This window comes from Spermophilus citellus, assembly GCF_964194105.1.
Source record: "Spermophilus citellus genome assembly, chromosome: 2".
Lineage (NCBI taxonomy): Eukaryota > Metazoa > Chordata > Mammalia > Rodentia > Sciuridae > Spermophilus > Spermophilus citellus.
Genome location: NC_138183.1, coordinates 193,513,771 through 193,534,101, shown reverse-complemented (window position 1 = coordinate 193,534,101; position 20,331 = coordinate 193,513,771). Strand labels below are relative to the sequence as shown.

General features: G+C 35.7%; 1 protein-coding gene across 1 annotated transcript in view; it reads right to left on the bottom strand.

Moving 5' to 3' along the window:
* C2CD3 (C2 domain containing 3 centriole elongation regulator) overlaps positions 1–20,331 on the bottom strand; it is a 147,564-nt gene that overhangs the window by 121,367 nt on the left and 5,866 nt on the right. Inside the window, exon 3 of the mRNA XM_081263133.1 lies at positions 17,488–17,645. Coding sequence (XP_081119259.1) covers positions 17,488–17,645 — 158 coding nt within the window. The remainder of the gene's footprint in view (positions 1–17,487; positions 17,646–20,331) is intronic.

Below are 20,331 nucleotides of genomic sequence, written 5' to 3'. Positions count from 1 at the left end.
TTCCTTACAAGGTTAAGTCTAATTTCCTGCCTACTTCAGATGCCTCATCTCTCACCATGCTCCCCTCTCTTTCATCCCTCTGGCCTGGTCAGACCAATTACTTAGAGTTCTCTAAATGTGCCTTACATTTTATTGCTTTATATCTTTGTATATAAAATTTATCTTAACATTAATTCTTTATGTCCAGTAGAGATGTTACATTCATTGCCTTCTTCATGTTTCTGCTTATTTGGTATCTACTCTGTTTCTACTTATTTGGTACCCACCCATCAAATACAACCAGCAAGTACTGAATACTATAGCTCAGGAACTCACCCAGAGAAGCTTTGGATTATATAACCCTATCAGGAAAGTATGCTATTCTAATTTGAAGACTAAAAGAAAAAAAAGAAAAGCAGAGGCTTGGAGAAGATATTTGTATCTTTTATTTATCATCCTAATTAGATTATAAATTCCTTGAAGGCATGAATTTCCTTCTTCAATTTTTAATATGGTTTTTCCTCTTTTTAAATTTTTTTTTTGTTTTAGTTGTAATGGACACAATACATTTATTTATTTATTTATTTATTTATTTATTTATTTATTTGGTACCAGGGATTGAACTCGGGGGCATTCACTGAGCCACATCCCTAGTCCTGTTTTTGTATTTTATTAGAGACAGGGTCTCATTGAGTTGCTTAGTGCCTCGTTAAATTGCTGACGCTGGTTTTGAACTTTCAATCCTCCTGCCTCAGCCTCCTAAGCCAATGGGATTATAGGCATGCACCACCATGCCTGGCTTGCTTATTTATTTTTATGTGGTGCTGAGGATCAAACTCAGTGCCTTTCATGCAAGGCAAGCGTTCTGCCACTGAACTACAACCCCAGCCCCTTCAATTTTTTATTATTTATTATTTTTTAGTTGTAGCTGGACACAATACCTTTATTTCACATATTTATTTTTATATGGTGCTGATGATTGAACCCAGGGTCTCGCAAGTGTGAAGCGAGCGCTCTACTGCTGAGCCACAACCCCAGCCCCCTTCTTCAATTTTTGATTGACTAATTTATAGTACCACACTCTTGGTACTCAAACCTAGTACACTAATGAGAAGGCATGGCATCTTCCACATTCTTCTCATTAGTTGCTGGGGAAAAATAAGCCCCTAGTTCTATGATGGAGAAGAGAGACAGTGAGAAGGGAGAAACACTAAGATTGAAAAAGAAGTTTCTATTTGATGTGGTGGCATGTGACTATAGTCCCAGATGCTCAGCAGGCAGAAGTGGAAAGATTGCATGAACCCAGGAATTTGGGGTCAGTCTGAGTAACACAGTGAGAAAAAGAAAAAATAAATTTACTTAGTTTTTCATTCCTTTAAGTTCACTATTAAAAGGGTTTTCAATCCTCAGAAAAACCCAATGAAGAAAGTCTATTAGAGGATTTAAAAAAAAAAGTCTAAAGTAAAACTCTGCAGGTGAAATTGAGGAATATATTCCAAAAGAAAGAATAGCAATGTTGTAAGTTCAAGGTCAGAAAGCAGAAGGAATTGTGTAAGCAAACCAGGAGAATCAAATAATGATGAATTATTGAACACAAAAATGAAAAACTGTAGTTATATGTTTTAAGCTATCTCTGGGAAGGTCAATGGAATATTCTGTGTAGGGAAATTGCCAAGACATAAACCCAATAAAATATGCCTAGATTCTGATGAAGAGAATTCTGTTCATGAACCAGGCAATATACAATCCTTCAGATCTATTCATCATCAGATTTTCCTACAAAGACAAATGATAGGAATGTAGTGGGATGAATAATCTGAGCAATGGTCATTGTAATAGCATCACCTAAAATCCTGGCTGCCCAAATGCAAAAGTCAGGAAGTGTTCCCTTACCATTCATCACTTGCCAAAGACTACCACTGCATTCCAGAAACAAAGAAGATACTGGGGATACAGTCTAAGTCCTGGCCTTAATAATAAACTGCTGACTGGCTACTGAGTTTTGTTTTTGCCTTAAGCATATCTGAATCATTAGCAAAACAACTCATGGGCCTATTCTACCATTGGTGAAAAGGCGAAAGAAATTCCAGGCATTGTCTACATCCATCTTACTAATCAAAATTTAGGGGCTGGCCTAACTCAGTTATACAAATATTGGTTGATACCAGCTCTATGCAAGGCTCTGAGCTACCTGTCTGAGGCAAAGAGATGTCTAAAACATGGATCCTAACCCAAGGAATCATATTATTTTGTAAGGGAACTTTAAGGTATTTAATATAAAATGGTGAGCACTAAGATAAGGACATGTATAGATGCTATAGGAATACTAAGAAGAGGTTTGAGCTTGGGAAAAGGTGAGGAAAGAGTACCAGACATGGTTTCCAGGAGTGTAATACAAAAATCTGAGTTAAGAATCTCAAACATGAGTAAGTTAAATAAAGCTGAGGGAGTTTGAAGTAAAACCTTATAGATAGAAGGAAGAGCATTTGTCTAAATTTGGAGACATAAAACAGAATATTGTTCAATCAATTCCTATCCTTTGGACCTCTACTCTTAACCCTCTCTTTCCATAATGTACCCAATATAATCCTGCATGCATGTCCTCTATCTTCATTTCAGTTCACCTCAGTCGTCTCCCTGCCAATCATGGCTCACCCTTATGCTTACTCCTCTGCCAACTCCAATATTGGGCCCTGCAGATTTTCTTTTTTACTTTTCTTTTTCTTTCTTCTTTCTTTGGGTGCTGGGGATTAAACAAAGGGCCTCTGTTATGGTTTGGATGTGAGGTGCCCCCCCCAAAGCTCCTGTGAAGGAATATCCAGAGGTAAAATGATTGGATTATGAGAGCTGTCTCCTAATCAAGTCTATCATAGTTTGAAAGGTCTGACTGTAGGCACGAGAGGCATGGCTGGTGAGGTGGATCACTGGGGATATGTTCTGGAAGGATGCATCTTCCCTGTGGTCCCTCTCTCCTACTTTTCTGCTACCTGATCCTGCCATGAGCTGAGCAGCTTTCCTCTGCTGGGCCCTTCACTATGATGCGCTCCCTTACCTTGGACCCAGAGCAATGGAGCTCATCATCTATGTATTAAACCTCTGAAAGTATGAGCCCAATAAACTTTTCCTCCTCTAAATTGTTCTTACAGGGTATTTTGGTCATAGTGACACAGAAGCTAACTAAAACAGCCTCACACATGCTAAGCACATGTTCTACCACCATAGCCAGATTTTCTATGTTATAAAACTATTTCATCACTTTAACTGGACATATCTTTCTTAAAAGGCCCTCAATTCTCTAAAGTCTTCTCCAATGGAAACTTCCACTTTCCAGGATAAGAAACATTGACTTACTCTTTTCTGGTGCTATCTACACACCAGCACTCCTCTTCTGTTAAATATATCATTCCTCTTCTGAAGCCTACACCCGTCCACATATACTATAAATATACCATATACTTCCGCCATCCCTAACAGAGCAACCTTAAGATGCTTACCATCCTTCTAGCAACAAGGTTCTCTTTAGCACTAAGTTGCCTACAATTATCTATTACATCTAAAACATCTAACAATATCAGAGATAGTAGTAAATTAGTATGTCTAATTTTCAGATTTATGCTGGTCAATGTAGCATTTAAAAAAATTAAATCACTTAACATTGCTTTGAAAAATTGCATTTCATATAAAAATATGAATTTCTGACTTCTCTTGAAAAATCAAAAGATCTAGCAATGCTAGGCCTCCATTCCCACATGGCAAAAATTAGTTACAGCTAATTGCTTTTGTCAGGATATGTATTCCAGCTACAAATTCCTAACACGTCCCAAAGGGAGGCAGAATAACAACTGCTGGTTATAGTTCCATCTGGGGCCCTGTTTAAAAATTTTTTTTTGTTTTAGTAAAATCAACATTTTCATAAATGTACAGTTTCACAAGTGGTTTTTGTGTGTGTGTGGGGGGGGGGGGTGGACAGGTACCAGAGATTGAACTCAGAGACACTCAACCACTGAGCAACATCCCCAGACCTATTTTGTATTTTATTTAGAGAAAGGGTTATAATGAGTTGCTTAGCAACTCGCCATTGCTGAGTGTCATCTTCCTGCCTCAGCCTCTGGAGCTAAGCAGCTGGGGATTACAGGAGTGAGCCACCACGCCCAGCCACATTCACAAGTTTTTAACACAAGAATACATACACATAACCAGTTCCATAATCAAGATACTTAACACTTTCATCACTCCAAATAATTCCCTTGTGCTATCCTTTTTTATAGCCACACCTTCTCCTCACCTCTAACCACTAGTGGTAAGGCTGCAAACTTAAAAGGCAAGTTGAGTGACAATGTTAAATAATTTGTATCATGTCTCTTTATAGTTGATGCAAACACAGATAAAAGTAACTATCTGATAGCTCTACTTATTTAAAATATCAATGAGAATCTCAATGTGATTGAAAAACTTTTGGACGTGATGCTCATGACAAAAAGCATGAAGAAAATAATTCTCTTAGGCTGGGGATGTGGCTCAAGCAGTAGCGCGCTCGTCTGGCATGTGCGGGGCTGTGGGTTCGATCCTCAATACCACATAAAAATAAAGATATTGTGTCCACCTAAAACTAAAAAAATAAATATTAAAAAAAAGGAAAATAATTCTCTTTACTGAGAAAAGTCTTGAACAGTTTATTGAAGACATGACAATGGGCAATGCTGCTGAAATGGTCTTTGTCAACAGTAGACTTGTTTCAAAATCTAAATCTCTGGCAACACTTTGCAAAGACACAGAACTCTAAACTATTCATTAACTTTTTTGTCTAAACAGCGAAATGTCAAACAACATACGTATATAGTTAAAATATGAATTAAATAAATTTCCGGGTCAATGTTTTACTTGATAAACTGGATCAGAACTTATAGTATGCTGTTATTATTACATCGATATTAGGGGGCTTCGAGCTAGGTGTGAGGCTAAACAAATATTTTGAGCTTGGGCTTGAGCCAAAGGAATTCTCAGCCTCAGATCACCAGCAGAGACTGATACAATCTGATTACTTATCTGCAAGGACACTCACGTGGAACCACATAATACATGATTCATTTTATTCCTTTTTCAAGGATTTTATCTTTGGAAAATTTATCTGGAAAGGAATGATGTTTTCTATTTTGCTCTATTTTTCCATGCTCAAAGAGGATATTTAGAAATGAAAATAATGACATAAAATGCATTCCTAAAGTTATAGAGCTAGGAATTAATATCCCAAAAAGATTTTTTATTTTAAATTTTATAAATATTAAAAATGTTCAATTTATATTTATCACTTATACTGAAAACTAACTTATGCTGGCTAATACAATACAGAGCAACACTTAGGATTAAACATGACGGTTGAAATTTTAAGTTTTATAAATATCTTAGAATGAAATTCCAACATGGCGGCGGGCGCCAAGAGATCAAGTCTCTGACCTCTTCAGCTGTGCGGGCATAGGGAGTCGTAAATAATCTAAATTCTGTTTGCTCAGGATTACTAGGCAATGCTGAGCTGACGTGGATCTGGGGCGAACAGTCTGGGCCTCTCAGAACACACACTGAGCTCGGATCGGCTGAATTCAAGCTCCCGTTTGCCTGCTTCCCACAGACAAACAGCTGTGACTCAGCACTAATCCATCCGGCTGAAACAACTGGTCAGCCCTTCTGATCCTACAGAGGTAAATGCCAACCGAGCCTTCATAGGTAGTGGCCACAGGTTTGAAACGGGGCTTGGGAGAGATAGTAAGGACCCACCCGTTGCATTGGTCACCCGGCAAAGGGAAACGAACTGTTGCCATTTGCAAGAGATACCACCATGGCAGAGAACTGACGTCACCAGACTGCGGCGGAGGAGATAACTTCATTGAAACCTGCGGCTACAGGTGTGTAATTCCCTAGCCTTCCCTCTCCAAACACCGGGGAAACCTGAAGGGCCCCTCCCAGCTCTCCCATGAGCACGATAGCCAGACTGAAGGAATCAGACATGGCGCGGGACCCGCGGCGCAGAACTCCTGGCTACCGCTCCCACCAGTGCTGACAACTGAGGTCTCTTGCACCAGCTACCGGGGGCGTGGCTACCAGAGGGCAAGTAAAATTCGCTGAGGATTCTCAGCCCCAAGCTCTACAAACTTAGGGTCTGATGGAATGGCAAACAGGGAGAGTGTGCCCAGTCATTCATGTAAACAGGGCTCCCAGGAGCAGCAGACCTGGCTTGTAGCCAGTATTGTGGTGAGCGGCACCCGTGAGAGGGGCCTGGCTAGAGGAAAAGTGGGGAAGTGACTAGACACAAGAGGAGGCCCTAGGCACTCAGGATTGGAGACTCGCCCAGTCTGGGAAGAGGAGCTGCTGCACAGTGATTGGTTCCCGCGTATTGACAGGAGAAACTTGGCCTGGTGGGCACAGCGCCACCTACTGGAAGAGAAGTTAATCAAACTCTAAGACTGCAATTATTAGTTTTTTTTTTCTCTTTTTTTTTGATTGGGTTTTTTCTTTCATTTTCATTTTTCTTTCTTGTTGCTTTTTAAATTTTTTTTTAAATTTTTTTTGATTTTTTTCTTTTAATTTTAATTTTTTAAAATTATTATTATTATTATTTAAAATTTTTTTCTTTTTTTATTTTCTATTTTTTTTCTTCTTTTGTCTTTTCATTTCTTTTCAATTTTCTTATTCCCCCTTCCTTGAATTCTACCTGCTTACTCTCATTCTCTTTAGTGACTTCTTCCCTTCCCTTCTAATACCTTTCCTCCCAAGCATCAAATAAATCTATAGGAGTAAACAGTAACTCAGCATTCAAACAGAACAAGAAGTCACATGAGCAGCTTGAAAAAGCAAGGAAGAAAAGGAGTACAAACAATGCAGGACAGCCTAAATATTCAAGAGGACCTAGAGTCATCAGAAAAATGGTCATATAAAGAACTCAAGGAACACCTTAGACAGATGGAATGGAACCTTAAAGAGGATACAAGACAGCAAATTCAAGCAGCGAAGAACACATTGAGAATGAATTACATAAACAGATAAAAGAAGAAGTTAAGCATCTTTATCAGGAGATAGAGATTATAAAAAATAATCAAACAATAATTCTAGAAATGAAGGAAACGATAAATCAAATTAAAAACTCAATTGAGAGTATCACTAACAGAGTGGAGCAAGTAGAAGCCAGAACGTCAGATAATGAAGACAAAATATATCATCTTGAAAAGAGTCTAGCCAACTCAGAAAGGCTGGTAAAAAATCACGAGAAAAACATCCAAGAGTTATGGGATAACATAAAAAAACCAAACTTACGAGTCATCGGGATAGAAGAAGGTACAGAGATTCAAACCAAGGGAATGAGTAACCTGCTGAATGAAATAATTACAGAAAACTTTCCAGAAATAAAAAAGGAAACAGATATACAAATTGAAGATGCATATAGGACACCGAGCACACAAAATCACAATAGACCAACGCCAAGACACATTGTTATGAAGATATCCAATATACGGAACAAAGAGAAAATATTAAAAGGTACAAGAGAAAGGAGGCAGATTGCATTCAGGGGTAAACCAATAAGGTTAACAATGGGTTTTTCATCACAGACGCTGAAAGCAAGAAGGTCATGGAACAATGTATTTCAAACACTGAAAGACAATGGATGCCACCCAAGAATTCTGTATCCAGCAAAATTAAGCTTCAGGTATGACAACGAAATAAAAATCTTTCATGATAAACAAAAGTTAAAAGAATTTGCAGCCAGAAAACCAGCATTGCAAAGCATTTTGAGCAAAACACTACACGAGGAAGAAATGAAAAACAATAACCAAAACCATCAGTGGGAAGTGCCTCGGTAAAGACAGAGGGCGAGGGGAAAGATAATCATGGAGAAACAAACTAATTTTTTTTTTTTAAAAAAAGGAGAAATAATCAAACATGGCTGGAAGTACAAACCATATATCAATAGTAACACTAAATGTTAATGGCTTAAACTCTCCAATAAAGCGACATAGGCTGGTATCATGGATTAAAAAAACAAATCCAACAATATGCTGCCTCCAGGAGACACATCTGATTGGAAAAGATATACACAGGCTGAAGGTGAAAGGATGGGAAAAATATACCACGCACACGGTCCTCGTAAGCAAGCAGGGGTGGCCATCCTCATATCGAATAAAATCGACTTCAAGACTAAGTTAATCAAAAGGGATAAGGAAGGACATTATATACTGTTAAAAGGAACCATTCACCTACAAGACATAACAATTATCAATATTTATGCACCAAATAATGGTGCTGCGACATTCATAAAACAAATTCTCCTCAAGTTCAAGAATCAAATAGACCACAACACAATAATTATGGGTGACTTCAACACACCTCTCTCACCATTGGACAGATCATCCAAACAAAAGTTGAATAAAGAAACTATAGAACTCAATACCACAATCAATAACCTAGACTTAACTGACATATATAGAATATATCAACCATCATCAAATGGATATACTTTTTTCTCAGCAGCACATGGATCCTTCTCAAAAATAGACCATATATTATGCCATAGGGCAACCCTCAGTAAATATAAAGGGATGGAGATAATACCATGCATTTTATCTGATCATAATGGAATGAAACTGGAAATCAATGATAAAAGAAGGAAGGAAAAATCCTACATCACATGGAAAATGAACAATATGTTACTGAATGATCAATGGGTTACAGAAGACATAAAGGGGGAAATCAAAAAATTCTTAGAGATAAATGAAAATACAGACACAACATATCGGAATCTATGGGACACAATGAAAGCAGTTTTAAGAGGGAAATTCATCGCCTGGAGGTCATTCCTCAAAAAAAGAAAAAACCAACAAATAAATGAGCTCACACTTCATCTCAAAGCCCTAGAAAAGGAAGAGCAAACCAACAGCAAATGTAGCAGAAGGCAAGAAATAATTAAAATCAGAGCGGAAATCAACGAAATTGAAACAAAAGAAATTATTGAAAAAATTGACAAAACTAAAAGTTGGTTCTTCGAAAAAATAAATAAGATCGACAGACCTTTAGCCATGCTAACAAAGAGAAGAAGAGAGAGAACTCAAATTACTAACATACGGGATGAAAAAGGCAATATCACAACAGATGCTACAGAAATACAGAAGACAATTAGAAATTATTTTGAAAACCTATATTCCAATAAAATAGAAGATAGTGAAGACATCGATAAATTTCTTCAGTCATATGATTTGCCCAGACTGAGTCAGGAGGATACACACAATTTGAACAGACCAATATCAATGGATGAAATTGAAGAAGCCATCAAAAGACTACCAACCAAGAAAAGCCCAGGACTGGATGGGTATACAGCAGAGTTTTAAAAAACCTTTAAAAAAGAATTAATACCAATACTTTTCAAGTTATTTCAGGAAATAGAAAAAGAGGGAGCTCTTCCAAATTCATTCTATGAGGCCAACATCACCCTGATTCCGAAACCAGACAAAGACACCTCAAAGAAAGAAAACTACAGACCAATATCTCTAATGAACCTAGATGGAAAAATCCTCAATAAAATTCTGGCAAATCGAATACAAAAACACATCAAAAAAATTGTGCACCATGATCAAGTAGGATTCATCCCTGGGATGCAAGGATGGTTCAATATACGGAAATCAATAAATGTTATTCACCACATCAACAGACTTAACGATAAGAACCATATGATCATCTCGATAGACGCAGAGAAAGCATTCGACAAAGTACAGCATCCCTTTATGTTCAAAACATTAGAAAAACTAGGGATAACAGGAAGTTACCTTGACATTGTAAAAGCTATCTATGCTAAGCCTCAGGCTAGCATCATTCTGAATGGAGAAAAGTTGAAGACATTCCCTCTAAAATCTGGAACAAGACAGGGATGCCCTCTCTCACCACTTCTATTTAATTTAGTCCTTCAAATACTAGCCAGAGCAATTAGACAGACAAAAGAAATTAAAGGCATAAAAATAGGAAAAGAAGAACTTAAATTATCACTATTTGCGGATGACATGATTCTATACCTAGAAGACCCAAAAGGGTCTACAAAGAAACTACTAGAACTAATAAATGAATTCAGCAAAGTGGCAGGATATAAAATCAACAAACTAAAAAGTTTTTTCTCAGCAAGAGAAACAATAAGAGAGGTAAATAGGGAGCCTACATCCTGGGAACAAATTTTTACTCCTCACACTTCAGATAGAGCCCTAATATCCAGAGTATACAAAGAACTCAAAAAATTAGACAATAAGATAACAAATAACCCAATCAACAAATGGGCCAAGGACCTGAAGAGACACTTCTCAGAGGAGGATATACAATCAATCAACTAGTACATGAAAAAATGCTCTCCATCTCTAGCGGTCAGAGAAATGCAAATCAAAACCACCCTAAGATACCATCTCACTCCAGTAAGATTGGCAGCCACTATGAAGTCAAACAACAAGTGCTGGCGAGGATGTGGAGAAAAGGGTATACTTGTACATTGTTGGTGGGACTGCAAAGTGGTGCGGCCAATTTGGAAAGCAGTATGGAGATTCCTGGGAAAGCTGGGAATGGAACCACCATTTGACCCTGCTATTGCCCTTCTTGGACTATTCCCTGAAGACCTTAAAAGAGCATGCTACAGGGATACTGCCACATCGATGTTCATAGCAGCACAATTCACAATAGCTAGACTGTGGAACCAACCCAGATGCCCTTCAATAGATGAATGGATAAAAAAAAGTGGCATTTATACACCATGGAATATTACGCAGCACTAAAAATTGACAAAATCATGGAATTTGCAGGGAAATGGATGGCACTAGAGCAGATTATGCTTAGTGAAGCTAGCCAATCCCAAAAAAACAAATACCAAATGTCTTCTGTGATATAATGAGAGCAACTATGAACAGAGCAGGGAGGAAGAGCAGGAAGAAAAGATTAACATTAAACAGAGACATGAGATGGGAGGGAAAGGGAGAGAAAAGGGAAATTGCATGGAAATGAAGGGAGACCCTCATTGCTATACAAAATTACATATAAGAGGTTGTGAGGGGAATGGGAAAATAAACAAGGAGAGAAATGAATTACAGTAGATGGGGTAGAGAGAGAAGATGGGAGGGGAGGGGAGGGGGGATAGTAGGGGATAAGAAAGGTAGCAGAATACAACAATTACTAATAGGGCATTATGTAAAATTGTGGATGTGTAACCGACATGATTCTGCAATCTGCATTTGGGGTAATATTGGGAGTTCATAACCCACTTCAATCTAATGTATGAAATATGATATGTCAAGAGCTTTGTAATGTTGTGAACAACCAATTAAAAAAAAATACCTAACACAAAAAAAAATCTTAGAAGTAATACCCTATTAAACCAAAAAAAGGCAAAATTGATAAGTTTGATTTCATTAAAGAAAAACTGTTTTTCAAAAGACATCATCAAGAAACAAAAAAGATAAACCACAAGCTAGGACAATAAATAAATAAATAAATAAGATATAAACAAATTAATAACTCCATAAACAAATAAATAACACCTAAGTCCACTTATATATATCACAAATATAAAAATGCTTTCAAAACTCAATGAGCTTAGCATGGTAGCAGACACCTGTAATCCCAGCTACTTGGGAGCCTGAGGCAGAGGATTGTAAGTTCAAGGCCATCCTGGACAACTTGGCAAGGCTCTAATGCAGAATAAAATATAAAGGGCTGGGGATAGCTCGGTGGTGAACACTCCTGGGTTCAGTCACCAGTACAGGAAAAAAAAAAAAAAAAAAAAAAACAGAAAACAAAATACTTATTTTAAAAATGTGTGGGCTTTGAGTGTACCTCAGCAGTAGCACTTGCCTCATGAGGGTGAGGCTGTGGGTTCAATCCCTAGCACTGAAAATAAAAATTAAAAATTAAAATGGGCAAAAGAATTGAACAACAGTTTACAAAGGTAAATTAGAGGTTGGTACATTTTCTTAGGATGGGGCCAGAGACTTAATATTTTAGGTTTTGTGTGCTCTGTCATAATTACTCAATTCTTTTGTCGCATGAAAAAACATAAACCATATAAAAATGTAGGGTGTGGCTGTTTTCTAGTAAAGTTATTTGCAAATATAGGTGGTGTTTTAGTGAACTTTTGCATTATTGTGAACAAAATACATGATAAGAATAACTTAGAGGAGAGAAAGTTTATTTGGGCCTCATGGTTTCAGAGGTCTCAGTCCATAAATAGCCAACTCCATTGCTCTGGGCCCAAGGTGAGGCAGTATGTCATAGGAGAAGGGCCCAGCAGAGGAAAGCTGCTCAGCTCATGGCAAGATCAGGAAAGAGAGAGAGAGAGAGAGAGAAAGAGAGAAAGAGAGAAAGAGAGAGAGAGAGAGAGAGAGAGAGAGAGAGAGAGAGAGAAAGATATACCCTTCCAAGGGCATGTCCCAATGGCCTACACTTCTTCATGCCATGCCCCACCTCCCTAGTTACCACCCAGTCAGTCCATTCAAAGTAGGATGGACTGATTAGGTTACAAATTCCCAGTCTTATCATTTTACCTCTGAATATTCCTGCATTAACAGAAGCTTTTGGAGGATACCTCATATCTAAACTGTAACAGGTGGTGAGCCAGATTTGGCTTGAGAGTTATAGTATTTGAACCCCTGAAGAAAATATAAGAATGGCCAAAAAGGTGATGAAAAAATACTCAGCAAATCATCAGGAACTGCAAACTCTGCAGCAAGATATAAGTATATACTCACTAGCTAGAATGATAAAAAGACTGACCATATTAAGTTCTGGTGAGGATGTAGAACAACTAGAATGCATGTTCTACTGATAGGAATATAAAATTGTACAAAAACTTAAAAATCACTTAGCATATGGATCAGTAATTCCATACTTGGGTATTTTCCCAAGAGAATAATAACTATGTCCACACACAGAGTTGCTTTATTTGAAATAGGCAAAAAGTAGGGGGAAAAAAACTCAACAACTGAAAAAAAGATTTATAAATTGTGGAATATCAATACAATAGGAACAACTAAGCAAAAAGGAACTTTTATATACAAAGTGATATGGATGAATCTGTGTAACTGGCTTCTTCTATTTATTATATTAATATTTCCTAACCTAAGTGAGAAGCCAATGGGTATTTACTATATGGCTATTATTTTACCTTATATATATAATGTTTTGCATATCTATCTGTTTAATGAAAACAATTTTAAAATGATAAATGAAATAAAATATATAGTGCCTAATATATGGCAGGTGTGGGCATACAATAAATATTGATTTTTAAAAGGTTAGCATCAATGTCCTTAATTTTGCCCTGCTCAATCTCAAAATGTTTCTTTTTTTATCCCCTCCTAGTATAATTCCTCCATCCCAAATTTAAGCCTATCATTTGTCTTCGTGAGAAGAACTCATTCCCATCAAATTCTCTTCAGAACCTAACTTATCAATTATTTCATTTTACTTTTACTCTCTTCAATTGTTCTTTCCTTTGGCCTACCAAAGTCTCCTGTATTCTAAAAAAGGGATGGCAAACTCATTCTGTACGAAGTCAGATAGCAAATATTTTAGATTTTATTTGCGTATAAAGATCCTTTAAACACAGAAACCATTTTTTTTTTTAAGTCAAAAAGCCAGATTTGATCCATGGGGTAGTTTGCCAACCCCTTGTTCTAAAACATGATGCACCACAACTTCTCAATTCTATTTCCTGCTACCAAAACTACCTCTGTAACCTAGGGAAAATTTAAATAAACCCTGTAGCTTCACTTGCTTTTAGTTGATTTTAGAAAGCACTAATTTTGGAGGACATGCAGCTGAATAATATTAGTCTCCCACTAGCTTTGCTATATATGACACCTCTGACTGAATCTAACATGTTAAAATTGTTCTTATGCAAAAGCTGCCTTTCCCTATCTTTTCTGGCAGAAGTTGTCTTTCACAGTCTGCCCTGTTCTTCAGAAAAAGATGACTTTTGTATCCTAATGCTTATCTTCAAGGTTAGTTATTCCTGAAAAAAGGAACTAAAAAGACATGAGTCAAAAGACTTTCTAATCAGTAAATTTTTTTTTTTTTTTTTTTTTTTTTTTGGATTTGCAGAACCCAGCACATCTGGTTGTCTACAGATAACAGTGGCACATTTCAGAAAATTTGTAACTACCATGGAGTCTTCCTATCTGGTATGCTTACACCCAAATTCCTATGTTAGCCTTGCACTTGCATCTCCTGAACAAGATGGTTTTTTGGTGACAGCAACAAAGACCATCTTCTTTGTTTTGCTAGCTTTCCAAATAAACTTTTTTTCCTGGCCCCAACAACTTGTCCTTGAGTCACTGGTCTGTTCAAGTAGCCAATGTGAATTTGAGTTTGGTAACATTTCTCAAATTCAAGTAAATTTGCTGTGTTGCCATCACACACCTAACACCATATTAAGCGTTTCTATATTTTTTTCATCTCATACAATCCTTGCAGTGATACTAAAATGTTTGAGAACTATTTTACAAAATAGAACATTGAGGGGCTGGGGTTGTGGCTAAGTGGTAGAGTGCTATTCTTGCACATGTAAGGGACTGGGTTTGATTCTCAGCATCACATAAAAATAAATATAAAATAAAGATATTTTAAAAAATAGGATATTGAATCTTGGCAAGTATAAACAATTAGGTAGTTAACACCAGAATTGTTTTTATAACCAGTTTCTTTATGTCTAATTCTAGAACACTTTTGATTATATCACACTACTCCCATTTCTTCACTGTGACTTATCTGGGAAACAGAAATCTTCAACTGGTGCTTCTACTTTTTCACTGAAATGCCTACTATTTTTGTACTCAATCTTTCAGAATCTAATTTCTGTCTCCACTGCTCTATTAAAAACCATTCAACAAATCCAGTAATATATAAATTTAAAAACTACAGGGCTGGGGCTGTAGTTCAGTGGTAGAATGCTTGCCTTGCTTGTGTGAGGCACTGGGTTTGATCCTCAGCACCACATAAAAATATAAATAAATAAAGATTGTGTGAATCTTGGGTGAATGATGAAATGTTCTAGAATTAGAACATTCTAAAAGAAAAATTTTAAAAAATTTATAAGCCACAAGTCTTATTATATCAATGACATTTAAGTATGATTTAAAAAATAGAGTAGCCACTTTGAAAAGTTTGGCAGGTCCTCAAAAAATTAAACCAGATTACCATCCCACCCAACAATTCTACTACTAGTTATATACCCAAGAGAACTTAAAACATGTTCACAAAAGAACTTGTACATGAATGTTCACAGCATCATTATTCATACTAATCAAAAAAAAGGAAAATTCAAGTGCCCATATCAACTGAAGAATGGATAAACAAAATAAGGTATACTCATACATCAAATATTATTATCCATAAAAAGGAATATAGTGATGATACATGCAGAAAACATGGATGAACCTTAAAAACATTACGCCAAATGGAAGAAGCCAGTTGAAAAAGGTCACACATTGTTCTGTATATATGAAATGTCCAAAACAGGCTAATATATAGAGACAGAAAGTAGATTAATAGTTGCCTGAGATTGGGGAAGGAGAAAATGGGAGTGGTTGGTAGTGGGTACAGTGTTGCTTTTTGGAATGATGAAATGTTCTAGAATTAATAAGTGATGGTTGTATAATCTTGTGAATATACTAAAAACTCCCCAAATTATACACTTTAAAAAGGGAAATTTTATGGTGTGAATTATATCTTAATTTTAAAAAAGAAAAAAAAACCTACCTAGAATCCTATATTCCTACCTTTTCATTTTTCCCTATTTTTTCCCTCTAGTCATCAATTATATGTACATATATAATTAATCACTTCAATTTTCCTGTCATGGATACAAAATCATTTTCCATGCTGCCATACAACCATAACTATGTAATTTTACCTCTTATAGATATAAAATATATCAAAAGACTACAATTTTAATATTTTGTTTTTTCCAATATTAAAAATGTATTCCCATAATTAAGCCTAAGGGGATCTTAGGCTTAATTATGGGAATCTTCTTTTTATGATTTTTTAAAATTTATTTTTTTCTACTTTTTCTATTGGTGCACTATAGTTGTACACAATGATGGGATTTGTTGTTACATATTCATACATGCATAAAATATAAAAATATAATTTGGCCAATATCACTCTCTAGCACTTACTCCCATCCCCTACCCCCTTCCCATCCCTTGATCCTTTTCCTCTACCGGTCTCTCTTTGATTTTTAGGAGATCCATTCCCACCTTTCTTTTTCTTTTTTCTTTCTAGCTTCCACATATGAGAGAAAACACAACTCTTGACATTCTGAGTTTGACTTATTTCTCTTAACATGATTGTTTCTAGTTCCTTTTTATGGTATTTCTTTACAATCAGTTCCTAAATTGGAATTATTGAGCTATATAATATATGATAATTTTTATGGCCCTTGAAACATGGTTCCTACTATCTTGCAAGTCTGATACAATATATACCATCATCAGAAGAGCACAAGTAAACAAGACTGATAACCATAATATTATCAACATTAGGTGTTATTTTAAAATTTAATGTATAAAATCTGACACATACAATAAAGAAAATGTTCTTTCACTTAGTTTGATCTATTTCTGGATTCTCTAATCTATTCCACTGACATAATTACCTGCTTGTGGTTTTATAATACATTCTTACATCAGATAATGTAGATGCTCTTTCCTTATTCTTTTGGACAATTTCTTATTTATTTGTTTAATTTTCTATATACATTTTAGAACACACTTTAAAGGTATAACTCCCCCTTGAATTTCTAAGGCATCTATCTGAGCTTTCTCTAGAAAGCTCTCCCAAAGAGTCCCCTCAGAAAAGTGACCCTTTGATGTTCTTTCCCAGGATGTCTATGCATATCTGCAGCATAATATATATCACTCTGTTTTCTGGAAAACTAAATTAGAGGGCCATCACTTATATCTGAATCCTAAGTTAGTAGAACCTAACTTAGGATTCAGATATAAGAATCCTAAGTTAGGTTAGGAAGAAAATGTCAAAGAAAATGTAAGGTTAATCTATGAATAAATCAAAGACACCTCTTGGCACAAGTTTAACAAGAGATTATTGCTTGGTACTACATTAGAAGCTGGGGGAAAAGCAAAGAAAGAAAACAATCTTGCCTTTCAGGGAAATCTGGACTTTGAAAGGAAGGAGAATAAAAGGCATCCTACTAATAAGCAACTTTGGAGATTTTAACAGAATGATTATGTAATTAATGTTTATATGAATTTAATAGAATGTAAAGAATGAGTACAGTAGGAGTTATGAAGGACTCTTGGAAATTGAGATAGGCAGAGAAGCACTAAATGGATTTGGTATGTTATAGTCTCTGTTACAAACATGAGTAAAGCCATGAGGTGATACATGGGATGCATGTACCTATCAACTCCACAAGGCTTAATTATTTCTGCCCCCCAAAATTTTATTCTATGCAGTAAAGAATTAAAATGTTTTTACCTGAAGTTCTCCAAGTTTCTTAGACATTGGTGAAACAATGGTAAAAAATCCATTGATTTGATGGGTTGGAGAAAGCTGAGCTAGTCCACTGATCTGAACTTTACCAATTGGAAGATGATCAAGTTTGGTGATTACTTCCAGCACCAGGACAGCCATATCTAATTAGAAATAAATCATTATTTATTAGATATTTTTCATTTATTTTTAATTTTGGAAATGGACGAGGGATATACATTGAAAAACACTTTTACTTAAAAATTTCAAATAAACCAGACACTTTCAATACCAATTTAGGGGTAGGGGGGGAGTGTAAGTGTAAGCCCAAGACCAAAAGAACAAGTATGTTTCAAAGAAGAATGATAAATACCTTACACTAAGTGGGGGAAAAATACTGAATAAAATACTTAATATACCAAGTATCTGGACAAGGAATATACCTTTAAAAGAGTACTGTACTAACCATATTTGCCAAGAACTTAGGCTTTGTCTTTGAAATATAAAAGCAATAAATCTCAGTTGAATTCTTTCATTGAATTAGACAAAAGGCTGCTCTTACATAGCTGAAAGGTTTGGTTCCCGTCTCCCAGGAGTATCTAAATGCTTACTCCTGGGTTATATCTGGAGAACTGAGCTAATGAAATAAATCCCTTGAAACTAAGGAATGGAAATATATACTTTAACTGTTTTCTTCAATTATTCATTTAGACCTAATACCTTCATGGTCTTCATTCATAGAAGGATAAATATTAAGTATGCAAAATGAATCTATGATCATTTCAAGAAAGTACAACTTCTAAAGATTATTAAATTGTTTTTAGATATTGATGGATCTTTATTTTATTCATTTATTTATATGCAGTGCTGAGAATCGAACCCAGTGCCTCACACATGCTAGGCAAGTGCTCTACCACTGAGCCACAACTCCAGCCCCAATTTCTGAATATTTTATTACCAAAGTTGAGAAATAGTTCACTTTCACCACTGAAAGAAAAGCATGTGGAACTTATAATGAGAAGACCTATGGTTGTGTCTTGATTCTAATATTCACAAGCTATTTCTGTGTAAACCACAACTATCTATAAACAGGCATTATAACACCGTATAGTTGCTATGTGAGAAATTAAGGTACACAGGGCCCTTCTACACCATAGTCGCTAAATGGCTATTATATGACTTCAGGCAAATTACTTAATAAACCACAGTCCCTTTCTTACCTACTCATGGAGGTTTTCTAAAAAAATCATATGAGCTAATAGATGCAAAAATGTTTTGTAGTCTATAAAATGATATGCACAGGTGGAATAAGAGAAATAGATCAACATTTGTGGGCTCTTTACTAACAGCCAAGTTCTCCCATGTCTCATTAATCCTCTTTATGATTCTATGATATAGGTGTTTCTGTCTCTATCTGGGGATAAAACAAGCTCAGAGAGGTCACATAAAATTCCTGAGTTTAATAAGCTTTAAAGAGCCAGAACTAGGCTAAAACTCAGTTCTACTGAATTATATATCTCTTCATTATTCATTACTTTATTATAATGCTTAATTCCCAATAGACTTCTAATCTTTATCCTTCATTTTTGCTGTTGCTAGAATTCCCATTGTTCAGCATTATTACCACCCCTCCTGTCTTGCATTTTCCTACTAATTAAATCTTATGAAATTATAGAGAGGCAAAAATCAAGTGGTAAGGTCCACAGAAGTACCATAATTTTTCCAGTTTCTACTTTAACCTTTCCATATTCCAAATATTTTCATGGCTGCTATTTCCTACAAAGCAATAAAGGGCAAGGGAGGAAAAATATAAGAAGAGACTGTGAGGCACATCTCCAAATCCTATAATCCTTCTAGTTTTTGAATCCACATGGCATAGCAGAAATATTAATGTTCTTAGAATCACCAGCCTCCCTGAAATTAGGATTAGTGTTATGGTAACCTTAGGTTGATCACTTTTAACTCTTTGAACCTCAAATTCATGACTTAGAAAACGAGGAAAATACACAGTACAAACATACAGATCCTCATAGAATGCATTCTAGTACTTCCCAGAGACTTTATTACTATAATTCTTCTATTATATTTTCACTTTCACACACACAAAAAAAGCTTTAAAAGATTAAAATTGCAGAACTGGGGTTGTGGCTCAGTGGTAGAGTGCTTGCCTAGCATGTATGAAGCACTGAGTTCGAACTACTCAGCACCACCTAAAAATAAAAAAATAAAATAACGGTATTGTGTCCATATACAATTAAAATTTTTTTTTAAAAAATGCAAAGATTTTTCTCAATAATTAAAAAAATCAATATTTAACAGGTATTTACAATTTCCTTAACTTCTTTTCAGAACAAGACAAAATAGACATAAAGAAATAAAATTTAAACACTTTGCCAATGTCACAGGGTCATTTGAAACACCAAGTAAGATGATAGAAGTGAAAGTATTTCATAAATTGCAAAATATTATACACATTCCCTTGTTTTCCTATGTTATTTTTATTTAAATGCATATAAACTATTGACTACCTTAACTTCCAAACTGGACTAATTCATATTTTATGCTAATATGTAACATCATATTCATTAATTTTTGTTATTTTATTTTCAGTGAAATATGCATCAGAGTATATAAAAGAAAAACAATAAAACACCCACCCACCATACAGTTCAAGAAATAGTAATACTTTTCTGAAGTTTTCAGTTAGAGCACACAACCTTAAGAATTAATATTTGATCTCTTGACTCTTCATTCTCTAAAAAACATGTCATGCTCATGTCCACAACTGGGCCATCACTTACAAGGTTCACTTTATCTATCTCCTACCCAAATCCTACTTTTTCCATGACT